Here is a 16,373-nt window from a genome sequence, read left to right as displayed (position 1 = left end):
TCCACACTGGTGCAGGCAGGGCTCAGTGCAGCAGAGCAGGTGAGGCACCCACCTCCACACTGGTGCGGGCAGGGCTCAGTGCAGCAGAGCAGGTGAGGCGCCCACCTCCACACTGGTGTGGGCAGGGCTCAGTGCAGCAGAGCAGGTGAGGTGCCCACCTCCACACTGGTGCGGGCAGGGCTCAGCACCAAGGAGCAGGTGAGGCGCCCACCTCCACACTGGTGTGGGCAGGGCTCAGCGCCGCGGAGCAGGTGAGGCGCCCACCTCCACACTACTGTGGGCAGGGCTCAGCGCCGCGGAGCAGGTGAGGCACCCACCTCCACACTGGTGCGGGCAGGGCTCAGTGCAGCAGAGCAGGTGAGGTGCCCACCTCCACACTGGTGTGGGCAGGGCTCAATGCAGCAGAGCAGGTGAGGCGCCCACCTCCACACTGGTGTGGGCAGGGCTCAGCGCCGCGGAGCAGGTGAGGCGCCCACCTCCACACTACTGTGGGCAGGGCTCAGCGCCGCGGAGCAGGTGAGGCACCCACCTCCACACTGGTGCGGGCAGGGCTCAGTGCAGCAGAGCAGGTGAGGTGCCCACCTCCACACTGGTGTGGGCAGGGCTCAATGCAGCAGAGCAGGTGAGGTGCCCACCTCCACACTGGTGCGGGCAGGGCTCAGCACCAAGGAGCAGGTGAGGCGCCCACCTCCACACTACTGTGGGCAGGGCTCAGCGCCGCGGAGCAGGTGAGGCACCCACCTCCACACTGGTGCGGGCAGGGCTCAGCGCTGTGGAGCAGGTAAGGAGAACCTGGGTCTGACTGTGGGATCCAGCTCCTGACTCCTCTTCCTACTAATGCGGATCCTGAGGACAGCCATGACGGCCCAAGTAATTGGGTTCTGGTCCATGCAAGGGAAACCTGGATTTCGTGCCAGGTTCCTATCTCAGGCCACTCCCAGCCCCAGCCACTGAGGGCATTCAGGAGGTGAACCAAGAGAGAAAGAAGAGGGAGAGGGAGTAAAGGAGGGGGAGGGAGGAAGGGGCAAGGGGAGAGAGAGACAGACAGACAGAGACAGACAGAAGTACACTTAGCACCATCATGATCAGGAACTGATCCACCAAGTTAAAACAATAAAAGCTGGTTAAATCGGGAGTTATTTATTTTTAAACCCTTTGTGATGCCCACCCTAGCTAGGAGACGCTGGTCTGTGACTCTTGACTGCAGGGTCAAGGACGGCCCTGCTCGGTGTGAGCACATGACTGACGTCTCCTCTAAGTCCCACCTATAACGAATCATCTCGCTCCAGCTTCAATCTCCCGCGGGCAGAGGGAGAACCCGGAGCCATTCGCCATGCAATCCCACTGGGGACATTTCTAGCTTTCTACAGTCCAATTCCAATTGTTTATGGTTGTCTTACATCTAATTCAGTGGCACCATCACAGACACAATTCTGTCTTCACACTTGTATTTCACTGGCTTCATAGTAACCAAGTAATTAGAATTGATGAATATCTGTGACAAACAGGCTTGGAAACCAACACAACTGGCCCTTGGTGGGCAGTGGAAGCTGCCTTGTCTCCTGTGCCTCTGCCAGGGGGGCAGGTTGTTGGCTGGAAGCCGGTCACATCTCATGACACTTCTGGTAAAGGGTTCTTAACATAAAGGGCTCTCCTGCACCAGTAAGAAAAAGGTAAGTCCCTCCACTAGGAGGAAAATGGACAAAAACCACAAACAAGCAATCCACAGAGAGTAAAAGCTGGCATTAGACGTGGACAGTGTGTCAACCCTTGCTAGTAATCAAATGCAAATTCTCTGTCAAACTGACAGATACCCGTTCTTGACACTGACAGCCAGAGTAGATCAGACTTTAATGGAACCGACAATGCTGACGGGGGTACATCTGGAATACGAATCAGGACTCTTGAAAGAATTTCATATTCTGTGATTTACCTCTAGGAATTGATTCTAAGACAGCCACATACTGATTTGTATACACCGATTTTAAATGACAGCAGAGAAAAGGAAAAGCGTAAAGCACCCATCAATACATGATAAATAAGTTTACGCTCCCTACATAAAATAGAATACATTTAAAAAGCTATTTAAAATACTTTTGGAGAAAATATTCAATGACTTAGGGTTGTATTCATGATATATTACAATCCAATATACACAGCATGAATCCAATTTTATAAAAATTGAAAAAAAGACCAGAAGGAACTATACCAAACTGAACAACAGTTAACTCAGGACGGTTGGATTAAAAGCATTTTTAGTTTTCTTTACACTTTTCTAGACTGCTGCATATTCCTCATAATAATTATGAAAAATGAGGCCCAGCATTTAGCCCAGATGCGGATTAACACATTCACACCCTGTTCCTAATCCCAGTTCCAGGCTAATGCAGACCTTGGGAGGGAGCAGGTGATGGCTCCGGCTCCCAGCTCAGCCTGAACCAGCCCTGGCCATTGTGGGCATCTGGGAGTGAATCAGTCAACAGGAAATCTGTCTATCTCTATCTTTCAAGTGAATAAAATAAATAATAAAAATTTTAAAAGACCATGGGATATTTTTAAAATCAGAACACCATTACAAAAATAGAAAGACATCATGGCCGGCGCCGCGGCTCAATAGGCTAATCCTCCGCCTTGCGGTGCCGGCACACCAGGTTCTAGTCCCGATTGGGGCGCCGGATTCTGTCCTGGTTGCCCCTCTTCCAGGCCAGCTCTCTGCTGTGGCCCGGGAGTGCAGTGGAGGATGGCCCAAGTGCTTGGGCCCTGCACCCCATGGGAGACCAGGATAAGTTCCTGGCTCCTGCCACTGGATCAGCGCGCTGCGCCGGCTGCAGTGCACCGGCCGCGGCGGCCATTGGAGGGTGAACCAACAGCAAAGGAAGACCTTTCTCTCTGTCTCTCTCACTGTCCACTCTGCCTGTCAAAAAATAAAAATAAAAAATAAATAAAATAAGAAAGACATCATAAATAAAAGCCAACTGATACTGACAATTTTTAAAAAAAAATACATTTATTTATTTGAGAGGCTGAGTTACAGACAGAGTGGGGGAGAGAGAGACAGATATCTTTCATCCGCTGGCTCACTCACCAAACGGCCACAGCAGCAGGGCTGGGCCAGGCCAAAGCCAGGAGCCTGGAACTCCACCAGCTCCCCTACATGGGTGGCAGGCACCCAAACACTTGGACCATCTTCTGCTGCTTTGGCAGGGAGCTGGATCGGACATGGAGCAGCCAAGACTTGAACCCATGCCCATATGGGATGCCAGTGTCGAAGGCAGTAGCATAAGTACTGTGGCACAATACCAGATCTCATACTTTTTAAAAAAAAGGTTCCTTATTTGATAAGCAGATCGATCAACAGAGAGCGAGTGAGAGAGACAGATCTTCCATCTGTTAGTTCACTCCCCAAATGGCTGTAACAGTGAGGTCTGGACAAGGCCAAAGGCAAGAGCCAGGAACTCTGCCTGGGTCTCCCATGTGGGTGATGGGGGCCCAAGCACTTGGGTCATCTACCAGTGCCTTCCTGGGTGCATTAGCAGGGAGCTGGACCAGAAGCAGACCTTGGCACTCTGATGTGGGACACCTGTGTGGAAGATGGTGACTTCCATCCCACAATACCCACCGGCTCCTGATGCTTACATAATTGATCATTTAACATGTAAGATTATACTGGGTGGGGCGGGGGTGTTTGCAAAGATATCTGTGCACTTCCCTCTGTGTCTCAACCTCACGGCTCTGAGTATGTAACTCGGCAGACCAGGGGCACACAGGAAATTAAACTCAAGGCATGAATACAGAAAAGCTTTTCTTCCCAAACGCCCTTTGACCTCTTCTATCAAACATTCTGCAGCATCTGGATTTGATCAAAGTTACATAATCGGGGAAGTGGCCTGGCAAACACCTGGAGTAGGCAGAGCGCGGCTACCCGCCCAGAGGTGACTATCCGTTGGAAGTGTGGGTTAAAGTTGGGGCTGTCCCTAACACCACCGGACAGATGGTGGGAATTTGATGCAAGGGGATAGGCCTTTGTCGGGAAGGAAAGGGCCTCCCACTGCTTTCTGATTCAACAGGACGTGGGGCCATCCAAGGCACTCTCTGGATTTTCCTCCCCAGTTCTTGCTCTGTTGCACAAATTAATGGCCAAAGCCCAAAGGGAAGTATTGCTCATGCAGGCCTCTGGATCGAGACACTGAAATGCACCACATCCAACACCAAACTTCCCAGTCAATTCCCAGTCCAGGCTGATGTCAAAGCTGACTCACGACGCACGGACGCCAAGTGACTTGCTTCACTTCACAGTGAACCGTGCTCGTCAGCCTGAGAAGCGGTCCCAGCGCACAGGGCCAGAGCCGCAGAGTGCGCGGACACCTTCCTTGTCGGTCCCACTGTCAGGAAGTTGGACCCCCACGGAGACCAGCGGCTTTGTCCAGAAAGAACACCCAACACAGCTTCCCTTCCGTCCGTCGGGTCGTGGGAACAGACTGGTGTCTGCTGCCACACTCACATTTTCTAAGGAGCATTTCCTGCAGCGTCCCCTTCTGAATTATATTTTAAACATCTTTAAGCTTTGAATCTTCAGAAGGGCCTCTTGCCTCCCTTAAATCCAGTTTGTTATTCCTCCATAATGTTAACAAAAAGGCTCCTACCCACCAGCCAAACTCGGGGAAAGCCTGTAAGTAGCCAGTCGGGCACCGGCTGAGCTCCAACCACAGTGACACCTGAGAAATGCCGTCCACTCTCCTAGAGAGCCTTGGCCCCAGCTACGGCAGTACCAGATGTTTGAAAACTCGGTAAGAACCATGCCACAGAATTCACCGGATCGGAGTGTGATTAACTTGTTTGGATAGTATTCTAGGAACAGTCTGGGTCTTCAAAACACAATTTAAAGATCGTTTTATATAAAAATATCGCTTCTCAAAGTTGTGAGTCAGTGAACAAAAATGTTTATGCAAGATCCTCTGATAACAGCGACCTGGTCGATCTCCAGGGGCTGCTGCTGCACTGCACACAGACAGACAGCGAGGGCAGACAGGCTCAACCCCAGGGGCCGGCACCGCACAGCCCCCAGGGGCGGGGAGACTTCGCCTGCCGCCTGCCGGCACCTGGGCCCAAGGCAGAGTGCACGGGGCCCAGCCAGGCAGCACTGGAGTGCACTGGGGGCTCTCTGGAAAGCTCTCAGACATTCAGGGTCGGGGAGGGGCAGGGGAGCAGAGGGGACAGCACTCCTGCCTCTGCTCACGTTCCGTCATCCAGGCCTTTGTCGCTTTCCGCTTACTTCCTTGGTGGCTCCGTCTCTACTGCCCTCCCATTCAAGGAATCTCTGCCATTTAAAAATCTACAAAACAGATTCCTCTGCAGAGGAAGGGCTCCAGCTGATGAGGTCACACTGGGACCACTCTCAAGACACTTACAACAGTTCCACACAGCTTTTTACAATATGAGTGTGGAGGAGAAGTATTGTTTCCCACAACTTGAACTTAATGAAACTCTTTTTTTTTTTATCTATATCCTACACGGTCCTTTATTTTGTCATTTACACCTTTAGACACAGTGGTTACAAAGATTATTATTTAAAAAAAAAAAAAAAGCTTCCCTAAACACAGCCTTTGCATTAGCTTCCCATGAGGACCAAGATTTCCCCAGCGCCTTACAGCACGGTGCTGGCTGCTGGGGAGCAGGGCGGTAACAAGCAGAGAGCCTTATGGGAGACACAGTTACAACACTACGTGGTCCGTGGATGGGTGGATGTGTTAGGACCCCACAGACCGAGGGGGAGCTCCCTGGGGTGAGGAAGGGAGGGACCCTGGCAGGACAGTCCACGCGAGAGAAGAGGTCTAACCAGGGACCTAAGGCCGGCCGGACACACTGAGGACACACGGAGGTGGGCTTCCCTGGACTGCACAGGGACCCCTCCAGGCAGGTAATGCCCAGGGACGCCTCAGGATAAAGCTTATGATGCATAAATACCACACAGAGGATTGCAAAGGAAAGCAATCACACCGAAATCGTCTTTTTAGCAATGAATCTGTGAGAGTGCTTCTTTAGTGACCCCTTAAACACGTGCTGCTCTGGGGCAGGCATCTGGCCTGGCAGTGAAGCCACCCGACCCCACCCTGGAATGCCGGGAGCAGGGTGACGGCAGGGCGGCTCCCAGGGTGCAGAACCGTCAGGCCTCCACTCTGGGAGAACAGCCCTGACCTGCACACGGCCGGCTCCAGTTCCTGCTCCTGCAGCCCCTGAGAGGCAGTGATGCCGGCTTCAGCGCTGAGTCCCTGCCAGCGACCTGGGGGACCTGGGCTGAGAGCCTGACTCCAGGCTTCAGCCTGTCTGTTGTGGCATCTGGGGAGTGCACCTGCCAACGGGAGCTCTCTTAGTCTCTCTTGGGCTCTTTCACTTGCTAAAAAAAAATCTGTTTGTTCACGAATACATTAAACAACATGAGGCAGTGGTAACTACTGTCATTTCCAAGCTGTGATGAGTATCAATAATCATAACTGTTATGGGTATAAAAATATCTGATTCTTATCCGAAACAATCACAAGTACTACTAATGATACTGTGGTTTGTTACGTGTGTTGAAAAAAAGTAAAATGCCAAATTCTAACTAGGAGTAGGACGTGGAGTTCCTGAATTCTATTCCAGACTCCAAGTGTCTTCTAGGTTATCTGCAAGTCCTGCACTAAGGAATTGGTTCTTTAAAACCCCTGTAGTCTAACGGGGACAAGAGCCTAAAAAGGAATCTAGCAGAAATTAGTGAGGAGTCCAAATTACCCAATTTGCTTTAAAAATGCAGCTTTATTACTTTCTACTCATGGGCATCATAGGCAGTAATTAAATTGGCTTCTAGAGAAACACTCTTTTAAAAACAGTTATTGAAATTAGCCTAAGCTTTAAATATTTCCCCAGGAATCTTTTACATAATTCTTCAGCCACTCAGCTTCAAGAAACAGAATCCTCTGTCCTAACTCGCGCTCCTTTCCAAACACTAACTTTCTTGATGAGGCACAACCTCCATCACCCTCCCTCAGCCAAAACCCCAAGCAAAACCCCTGTATGCTATCTGGGAGCGGGAGTGTGAGGGCCCCACAGACACACCACCGCCCTCTGACTCCCAGGCCAACGCGGGCGGGGAGTCCTGGCTGGCGGCCTGCACCCCACCTCTTGGCACCTTTCCTCCAGTGCTCTCACGGTTCCTGTCCCCTCCATGCCCTGCCACGCCCCTGGCCGCCTGCTGCCCCTGGACAGTCCACCCACTTGCCTATCTCAGAGGGGACATTTCTAAAATGCAAATCTGACCAGCTTATTCCCCTGTTTAGAATCCCACTGACATGGGACTGGCGCTGTGGTGTAGTAGGTTAATCCACCACCTGCAGTGCTGGCATCCCACATGGGCGCTGATTCAAGTCCTGGCTACTTCACTTCCGATCCAGCTTCCTGCTGATGTGTCTGGGAAAGCAGAGAAGGATGGCCCAATGCTTGGGCCCCTGCAACCATGTGGAAGGCCCAGAAGAAGCTCCTGGCTTCAATCTGGTCCACCCCTGGTCATTGCGATCATTTGGGGAGTGAACCAATGGATGGAAGATACTTCTCTCTTTTCCTCCTTCTCTGTCTGAATTTCTGCTTTCCAAATAACTAAATAAATCTTAAAACAAACAAACAAACAAACAAAAAAACCCACATCCTACTGACACGACCATGGCAGGCCGAGAGGCAGAGCGGTGCTGGTGTGGGAGGCAGTCCTGCTTGTCCCTGGTCAGCACCCTTCATGAGCAGAGCTGCCTGGGGCAATGTTCATTTGGGCTGTGATGGGCCTGGTGGGGCGGCTGACTCCTAACCATGCACAAGCCCTCCGAAAGCGGCTCTGTTATGCCACCTGCAGGAAAAGCCCACACTCTGAAAGCAGCACACGAAGCCCTGCAGGGTCTGGTTTGGGGGCATTCGCCCTCACCAGTCCTACTCTCTACCCCAGGCTCCCCAAGCCGCTTGTAGCTTCCCTCCCCGCACTGACCCCGCTGCAGCCCACACCTTGACAAGTGCCCTGCGTGCCCGCCCTGGTCCACTGCTCTGCAGCTTCCTGGCCTCCCCAGCGGACTGCTTCCTCCCCCCATCTGGGGGCTTGGTATCTGTCAGCACCCTGCACCCATCGCAGTAAGGAATCTGGTCACCTATCCCTTGTATCACAAGTAAGCCTGGCTCCAGGGTGGACAGGCCTTGTGTAAATCTCAGCACTACAGGGTCTGAGCAACAGTGTGCCCAACGAGCCAGGCTGTGCTGAGGGCGCAACGCACACTGCATGCAGAAAGCGCTGGCGTGTGCACCTGCGGAAGCACCTGGCACCGAGGCCCTGCACTGCCAGGCCGCTGGCAGCACAGTAACAAAGCGCCCATGGGGCACAGAGCAAGCTCTGCCTGTCCCAGAGCTCAGCACCCGCTCAGCGCAGGGCAGCACACAGCACTCACCCCAGGGTGGACCCAGGTGCACAGGCCAGGGTGGACCCAGGTGCACAGGCCCTGCGCTTGGCTGTCGGCAGTAAAGAGGTAAAACACTGTCATGACTGAAAAAGCGCACTTGAATCATCTCTCAACCTGTCAGAAGAGCAGAAAGACAACAAACGCACCCTGACCAGCAAAGCCTTCAGAGACGCCTGGGGCTGAGACGATGCATTCTGAAGGAAACACAAACCGTGGCCAAAATCCTAAAAGGTGTAACTTAAAAACACGCTTCTCAGGGCTTTCTAAAGAAACGGGGTTTGCTGCAGACTCCTGCCAGGCACACACACTGTGAGTGAGAGCCCCGGTGCAGCACCTCTCGGGGCTCCAGGGATCCCTGCCCTGGCCACAGCTCCCAACCATCTGCAGTGAGCCTGCTAACCACACAGCATTTTTATTCTGTCACAGGCCATTTGCAACAGACGGAAAAGCCTCCCCTTCTGCTGCCGGCCACAGGATGGTTTCAAAGTGCTCATTTCGCATTTCCTCCTCGATCTAAACTGCCTGCCAGGTTAGTTTAAACCACAGTTACAGGCCTAACTGGTCTGCCCGATGGCAGGCAATTTCCCCAGAATGTCTCCTTGGTCATCAGCATTTTTATTGCTAATCTGGGTAACTGAATGTAAACACCTCTCACCCCATGCCCAAGCCAAAAAAAAAAAAAAAAAAAAAAGGCATTCTGCCTCCAAAAAGCAATGCTTCAGTCTATTTATGGCCTGCCTTTAAATATCATTATTAGGCATTCAATGTGCAATGTCATTAGGCAAATTTGAGGATTAGTCAATAGTAAGAGAAATGAGGTTAGCATTTATGCAATTCAGTGTGATGGAAAAACAGATGGTTTCTGTTGCCCCCTCACCAGGTGCAAGCACTCCGTCCACACTGGGTGCCCAGGCCCCTGCAGGAAGAGTGTCACTACTGCACCTGGAGGAAGAGGATGGCCGCAGAGCTGCAGAGCCTCCGACATCTCTCCCACCAGTGACCCAGCCATCAGTCAGATGGTCTCACCCTCCCCCCCAATCCTGCCTTTGCCCCTCCCACCTGTTTTCCTGTTCAGTCTCACCCGCCTCCCTGTCTGTCTGTATCTCCCAGCATAGTCTACCCTTCTTCCTCTGTGCAGGTGTTTCTGTCTCTCCCTATCTGTCTTCCCTATCACCACCCTGCTATATACAGTGTAACAAAGTATTCATGTGAGTATAACAAAGTATCCATGGGGAATAAGAAGGAAGGATTTGAAAACCAGTTTCAGAGAGAGTTAACCACTCTCCTCCTCTGAGGACAAAGCTGCACTCTTCAAAGGAAGTAAGACGCAAGCTATTCTTCCTAAGGGCTTTAAAGAATAGCCTCACTCAGCTGGAACAAGACTGACCCTAAACGGGCCATTGTTAAAGCTGGGTAAGGAGCAGAAGGAAAGTCATTACCGGGCCTGCTTTTAGACATTTCCATTAAAAAAGAGGGAATCTAAGAACTTACTGTATAAATTGTTCTGAGTTTAGTTATGATCAACGTGAGAAAAAGTTAACTCCTTCAAATATCCCATTTGATTTTTAGTTCTTTTTAATAATATATTTTAAAAACCTTTTGATGTTTTTTCCTGTTTCTACTTTAGACCGGTAATTACACGCCAACATGACATTCGCTTGGCTTCACCACAAGGTAACAAGGAGTGTGTGAGATTTGCGGTTTTCCCGTGTCTGGGGCTCTGGAAACAGGGGCCTCTAGAGAGGAGAAACAAAACGCCAACCATGAACCAATGGGAATTGTTCTTGCAAAATTAAAATATTCACCATGGGAATAAGAGCAGGTCAGGGGAAGGGAAAGATGTTTCAGCTTCAACAAAGGACAGAAAAGTATTAGTTGTGTGCATCAAAACAAACTGGGAACAAGCTGCTTCATTAACAACCACCACCACCACGCGGGGTAGGTTCAGCACTTCGTCATCACAGGGCTGGGCAGAGCCCCCAGCGGGGACTGCTAAGTGCTTGTTTAAAGTAACAACAGCTTACACGGGCTGGGCTCTTGCTGGTGCCAGGCTCTGCGCTAAACAGTTTACACGAAATCTCTCAACAACTCAGTGAGGCTGGGACTGCAGCGAGTCCGAGTTTGCAAGCGAGGACGCCGAGGCTCAGAGATGCCCTGCTCGAGACCACCCTGGAGCACCAGCGGCTGTGGGGGCGGCAGCTGGCGCCGGAGCTGTGACCAGCACAGGAGAAGGGGGCTCTAGGCAGCCGGCAGCCAGCAGCCAGCAGCCAGCCAGCAGCCAGCGCGCGGCACGAGGGCCTCTCCAGGGAACCCCGAGGTGGAACAAACCTGGGAAGCTCCGGTGGTTCCCAAGCTTCCCTCGAACCTCTGCAGATCATTCTCAGGACAATCCTCGCAGGTGAGGCGCACAGAGGGGGGTGGCCAGGAAATGGAAGACTCCCTACTCCGAATTCAAAGGGTCTGGGGCCCTTCTCCCCCCTCTCCTCTAGGAACTTCAGAGCCAGGGTCTGAGAATTCACCGGAGATGTGTGCCCCGGGTGCTTAGGGCCAAGACCTGTCACGCCCCAGAAACTCAACAGCAGCTCTGACACCGCCCCAACGACGAGGTCTGGCCTGTGCGGTGACAGAGCCTCAGACCTTGTCCGTGACTAAACAAGGGCGGCGTGCGACAGCTCCGGGGCACGCATCTCCAAAGTGCACGCTGGAGGCTGGCACTGCAGGGGCCGCACGCTGCGAAGAAGCCTCTCCAAGTCTCCAAGTAGGCCCTTAAAGTGCACTCCGAGAGGTCGAAGAGAGGTCACGTCACAGGCATTAGCTGTTGATTCCACGGCACGGAAGGATCACGTCCACGCACGACCCTCGGGCACAGCGCACGGAAATCCAACACACGGACAAACAGAAGCAAAATGGAAGAACCTGCTTTTGTTCACATCTCTGGGGAGAAGGAATGATCAGAAAATTCAGGGCTCGGCGTGGGCTGCAGAGGATAAAGCTAAACGTGGCAGCGGCGGACATTCCTGCTGTAAACACACGTCTTCACAAAGCCGGAGAGCAAGACTCGAACGCCACGACTGTTTATCTCCGCACAGAATACTTCCAGGAAGACACAGACGCTCCTGACACGCCTCCGGGTGGGGAAGTGGCACGGGAGGGAGTTTTCCCTAAAGTATCCTTTTAGGCTTTAAGTACAGGAATTCTTATATTCATTTAAACTTTTAGGGGCCAGCGCTGTGGTGCAGCAGGTAAGCCGTAGCCTGCAGCGACAGAACCCCAGACGGGTGACAGTTCGGGTCCCAGCTGCTCCACTTCTGATCCAGCTCCCTGCTAACATGCCTGGGAAAGCAGTGGAAAATGATCCAAGCCCCGGGGCCCCTGCACTCACATGGGAGAGCTGGAAGAAGCTCCTGGCTCTGGCCTGCCCTGGCCCCGGCCGTTACTGCCATCTGGGGAGTGAACCAGCAGATGGGAGCTCTCTCTCTAAATCTTAAAAACAAAATCTTTCCGACTCTGTCGATAAACAATTATCCCACCAGCACTAGGTCTCCAGAGGAGCAGGCCACCCGCATTTCAGGCATCAGCCAGGAGTTTCTGAAGACACAGTTTAAAGACCCTCGGGGGTCCTAGCAGACGGGTCTCTGCAGGGCGCAGGGCGGCGGAGGCCCGTGTGGGAGTGGGCTCGAGTCTGTACCCAGCAGCGCCGTGTGCCAGCTGTGGACCTCGCAGGCTACTTCCTCTCTGGCGAAGTGCGAATCGGCACAGGGCTGCTGTGAGATGTAAGCAGGTTACATCACACAGGGCTGAAATCAGCAGACATACAGTAGGCATTTAATAATTGCTAGCCACCCATTTACCGCCGTTGCTTTGAAAGCTAGGCCTGAGTAGCAGGGAGCACGCATGGCTGGGCCTTGTTTGAGACAACAATGTTAAAACCTGATTTTACTCACACACAAACCCCTCCCCCCCATGCCTGAGCCTCAGGGTGGATGTCAATAAACACTGATTGCTAGGGCATCAGGAAAGACAGAAAGCCCGGCTCCCTTCTCCAGATGCTAGCAAGAGCCAAACAGCACTTCCAGCCAGTAAGTACCAGTCACTAGGTCTGTTAAATCTCAGCTACAGAAAATAATTCTTTATCCTCGCTAATTAAATCTAACAAGGCAATAAGGGAAGCTCAGTAAGAAGGAACTCCTAGAGTGACACCTTCCTGGATGAAGCCCTCCCCAAGGCAGCCTGGATCAGACCTTCTATTTTTTGAGTCACCATTATAATCCATCTGAAGACACAGTGGAGTGAGACTCTTTAGTTTCAGTTTTTTTTTCCTTTCCCCCAAATAATCAATCCAGCCAGGTACCTACTGAATCTTGGCCAAACAAAACAATGCCCAGGTAGAGCCGTGCCCTAATCCCCCCCAGTTTGGGGTCCCAGAAGCCCCTCCACGCTGGCCGCCGGCACTCGTGTGTGAAGTGCAGACGCCACAAACGCGCGCAGATGGGAATGGCAATGTGCTCGGAATTCTGAGCGATTTGGAAAAAATAAGCCATGCACCGACTGAGGATGATCTGGGCGGCTCAGACGCCAGCATGTAGCGACAAATGAGCCATCTCCTGCCTCCCAACGCTAGACTGCACAGGCAGGACCCTGGGAGACAGGGAGCCCCTGCAAGGCCCAGAGAGGCCAAGTGGGGAGGGGGAGGAGCCGGCTTCACGTGGGGCCCTGGTGTATGACTCCAGACAGGCCCTGGAGTCTAGGGCTGGCAAGGGGGGGGGGGGCAGGCCCGTTTATTTCTCCTTCATCTCTAAAAAGAACTTAGAACTCCTGGCACAACAGCAGGAATCCGACTTGTTCTAGAATGGGCTAAGTCGCACATGAAGACGGCGGAAAGCCCCAGTGCGATGAGTGCGCGTCTGCTAGGAGCCGGGTGGGACGACCAGGCCCCGGCAGGCCAGCATCGCGGCCATCCGACCAGGCCCCGGCAGGCCAGCCTCTCGGCCACCGACCAAGCGGCAGAAAAGGCCGCTCTTCAGCCTCAGCCCCCCTCTTCCCTGCCGTCACCTCACGACGACAGAAAACGAAAGGCAGGTACCGGGAAAGAAAAAAGACTCCTCCAATGGAACCAGGGCGGAGGCGGCGGGAGCAGCACAGGCTGCGGCTCCGAGCCCTCCCGAGGGCCTAGCGCGCACGAGGTCCCCAAGCGCCAGCGCCTCCGAAATCCGGCGGAACTGCTCCTTCCTCCTCGGGAAGGAGGGCGGATTCCTCCGGCCTGCCTGCAGATAAGATGGGGGGGGGGGGGGGCAGGGCTTCGCCTGAAACTCCGTATCCATAAATGGCAGAGCCCGCTTGCTCGGTACGAGCCTCAACGGAAATCGCGCCTTCACCAACAGGCGACCTTCGGGACACACAGTTCCCAGCTAACGGCGCAAGCCCACGACGCGGGCTCACAAAGACGCGGGGGCCCGCGGGGCGCGCGGCCCCAAACTTTCTCGAGTAGAGCTCCGGGGCGGCCCGGGCTGGCGCGCTCTGGCTGGGGGCCTGCACTCGCCCCCCGCGGCGGGAAGAAAGAAATAGGGAGGGCGAGGGGCGGGAAGGCGGAGTTGGGGAGGAGGGCGGGCGGGCGCGCGCGCGGCGGCGGGCGAGGCCCAGGAAGGGCCCCTGGAGGGCGGCCGCGCCACCGCCCCGGGCCCGCTGCGCGCGCCGCCACGGACTTACCTTCCAGGTAACAGCTGGAGGACGAGGACAGCCCCTTCTTGGACTTGCATCCCACCAACTTTAGGCAGATCTCCAACATCTTTCCGCGCCGCGGCGGCGGGCCCGGCGCCCCCCTCCCGCCTCGGTCCGCGACCCGGCTCAGGCCCGGCTCGGCCCGCGCGTCCCCGGGCCCCCAGCGCCGCCAGGCCGCCCGCCCATGGCCGCGGCCGCGTCTGCGCTCGCCGGGACGCGCCAGTTAACAAAGGGCCCGGGCCGGCGCCCGCCAGACCCGCCCCGTCCCGCCCCGCCGCCGCTTTAACCCCCTCCTGGCCGCGCTCGTGCGCACCCCGAGGTCCCCGACGTGCCCGAGCCCCAACCCGGGCCTCAGCTCTCGCGGCTCGCAGACACCAGTGGGGTCAGTTTGTGCGTAAGCGGGCAAGTGCAAGCGCAGTCCTCACACCTGGCGCCCGCCGGGACAGCGCAGGCCCGCTCGTCCCGGCCCGAAACCGTGCGCATCTCCACGGAGGCCTGGGACTCCCCGGACGGCACCGCCGAGTCCCGAGAGGGCTGGCCAAAACGCAGAGTCCTCCGGAGCGGTGAGCCTGCGAGACTGTAAGGCTCAGGCAGCCTCTGAGGACAGAAAGCCCAGCAAACTGGAACCCACAGAGGACCAACGCACACGGGTAAAGGCCCGTCCAGTCCAGACCGGGCGCGGGTGGTCGCCACCAGGAGACCTCTTCAGGGGCAGGGGCGCCCCTTCTCTGCCTCCTCTTCTGTAGAGAAGGCCCAGTGTCAGGGTGCCCTGGGGCGCCACTGCGGTGTGCAGCTCAGATGGCTGGCCGCTGGGCGGGATGGACGGCCTGGACAGTATCACCACCTGTCAGAAGGCAGCAGCAACCCTCATGGTGTCTGATGCACAACCCCAAGAACCCAATCTCAGCAACTAATTTCACAGGAATCAGATAAGTCCCAGTAACAACAGGACAAGAATTTATTTAACAAATGGTGCCAGAGAATTACATGGCCGGGGGAGAAATCCCAGTCCGCAGCCTGTGCTGGCCCGAGGGCCTCTGCTGAGATGACGTCGCGCTCAGCACTGCTAGCAGAGCTGCCCAGTGAGCCTGGGAGGACTGAATTCCTGCCCTGGGTCTTCAGGTGGAAAACATGCTCGGAGAAATCAGGCACCTTGTCCAAGGTCCCACAGCTGGAATCGGGCAGACAGACTCGGCCCGGGGCTGACTGCCTTCAAGGACCAAGCCGCTCCTTCACACCAAGACTAAATCACACGTGGACGGAAGCGCGGGGCATCTGTCCCTGGCCAGATGGCTGAGTGGTCATGGGTGAGGAAGGCCTTACCTGGAAGACCCTGGCTGCCCTGCAGTCCGCCCTGTAGTGGTGAAACCCTGCGTGGGCACACAGCTGGGAGGGGCATCAGGACTGGCCTGGCTGTGACCACCGCATGTCACAGGGTCTCAGCCAGGACGCCACTCACTGTGGAGGCGTCCTTGCCAGACTCTGACCAGTACATAGCAAGGCGTTGTTAGCAGCAGCGAGTGGACCTGCCGCTGGGAGGGTGGCCGCGAAGCAGGCCTCACGGGCGGGTGGGAAGGCCCCAGCTCCCAGCACCTGGAGCCCCGGGTGCAGGGCTGCCAGATGAGGGTGCGGCGACGCTGGGTGCTCCTCATTCTGCTGCAGAGCCCGAGTTCAGTGACTGCTGACTCGTGGAGGGCTGTGGCGAACCTTTCAACCTCCGTGTGGAACGCCAAAAACAGCACTCAAAAGGGCGCCACCAATACAGACCAGCTAGAAAATACAGTCTCTGTTTTGCTGCCATTTTGGAAAGTTCAAGGACCTTGGATCAGGCTGTAAGAAAGTCTGTCATTATATAGCATTTCAGATTAAAGGGTTATATTCAGGCTGTTAGCTTAATGCCAAGAATTACACATTAATAGGCATTTCTGAAATTCTAACCACATCCTTGAATACTACCCATTAATATGGGCCCAGATATGTGTTCACATGTGCTGATCTTTATGCTAGGATATAAGTTTATTTTAAAAAGCTAATGGCCATTACTAATATTCTGCTTTTGAGCCTAAAATGACCTTATCCTTTTAAATCCTCTTAAAATGAGTAATGCTTATAAACTGCCCAAATGTTTTTAAAATTTAGTTATAAAACCATGCATCCACAGGGCTGGCAAAACACTCTGAATTAATG

General features: G+C 54.3%; 1 protein-coding gene across 3 annotated transcripts in view; it reads right to left on the bottom strand.

Annotated features, from left to right (window-relative positions):
- ABL1 (ABL proto-oncogene 1, non-receptor tyrosine kinase) overlaps positions 1-16,373 on the bottom strand; it is a 148,369-nt gene that overhangs the window by 28,881 nt on the left and 103,115 nt on the right. Inside the window, exon 1 of one of the 3 annotated variants that reach the window (XM_051835404.3) lies at positions 14,175-14,387. The exons of 1 other annotated variant lie outside the window; for it this stretch is intronic. In XM_051835404.3, coding sequence (XP_051691364.1) covers positions 14,175-14,253 — 79 coding nt within the window. In that variant the 5' untranslated portion in view covers positions 14,254-14,387. Of the gene's footprint in view, positions 1-13,551; positions 13,708-14,174; positions 14,388-16,373 lie in introns of those variants that run through there. One more of the 3 variants, XM_089321434.1, reaches the window with a different exon arrangement.

This window comes from Oryctolagus cuniculus, chromosome 1 (genome assembly GCF_051225735.1).
Source record: "Oryctolagus cuniculus isolate XC-2025 breed Fujian yellow rabbit chromosome 1, ASM5122573v1, whole genome shotgun sequence".
Taxonomy (NCBI): Eukaryota; Metazoa; Chordata; class Mammalia; order Lagomorpha; family Leporidae; genus Oryctolagus; species Oryctolagus cuniculus.
This window is presented reverse-complemented; position numbering and strand designations above follow the sequence as displayed.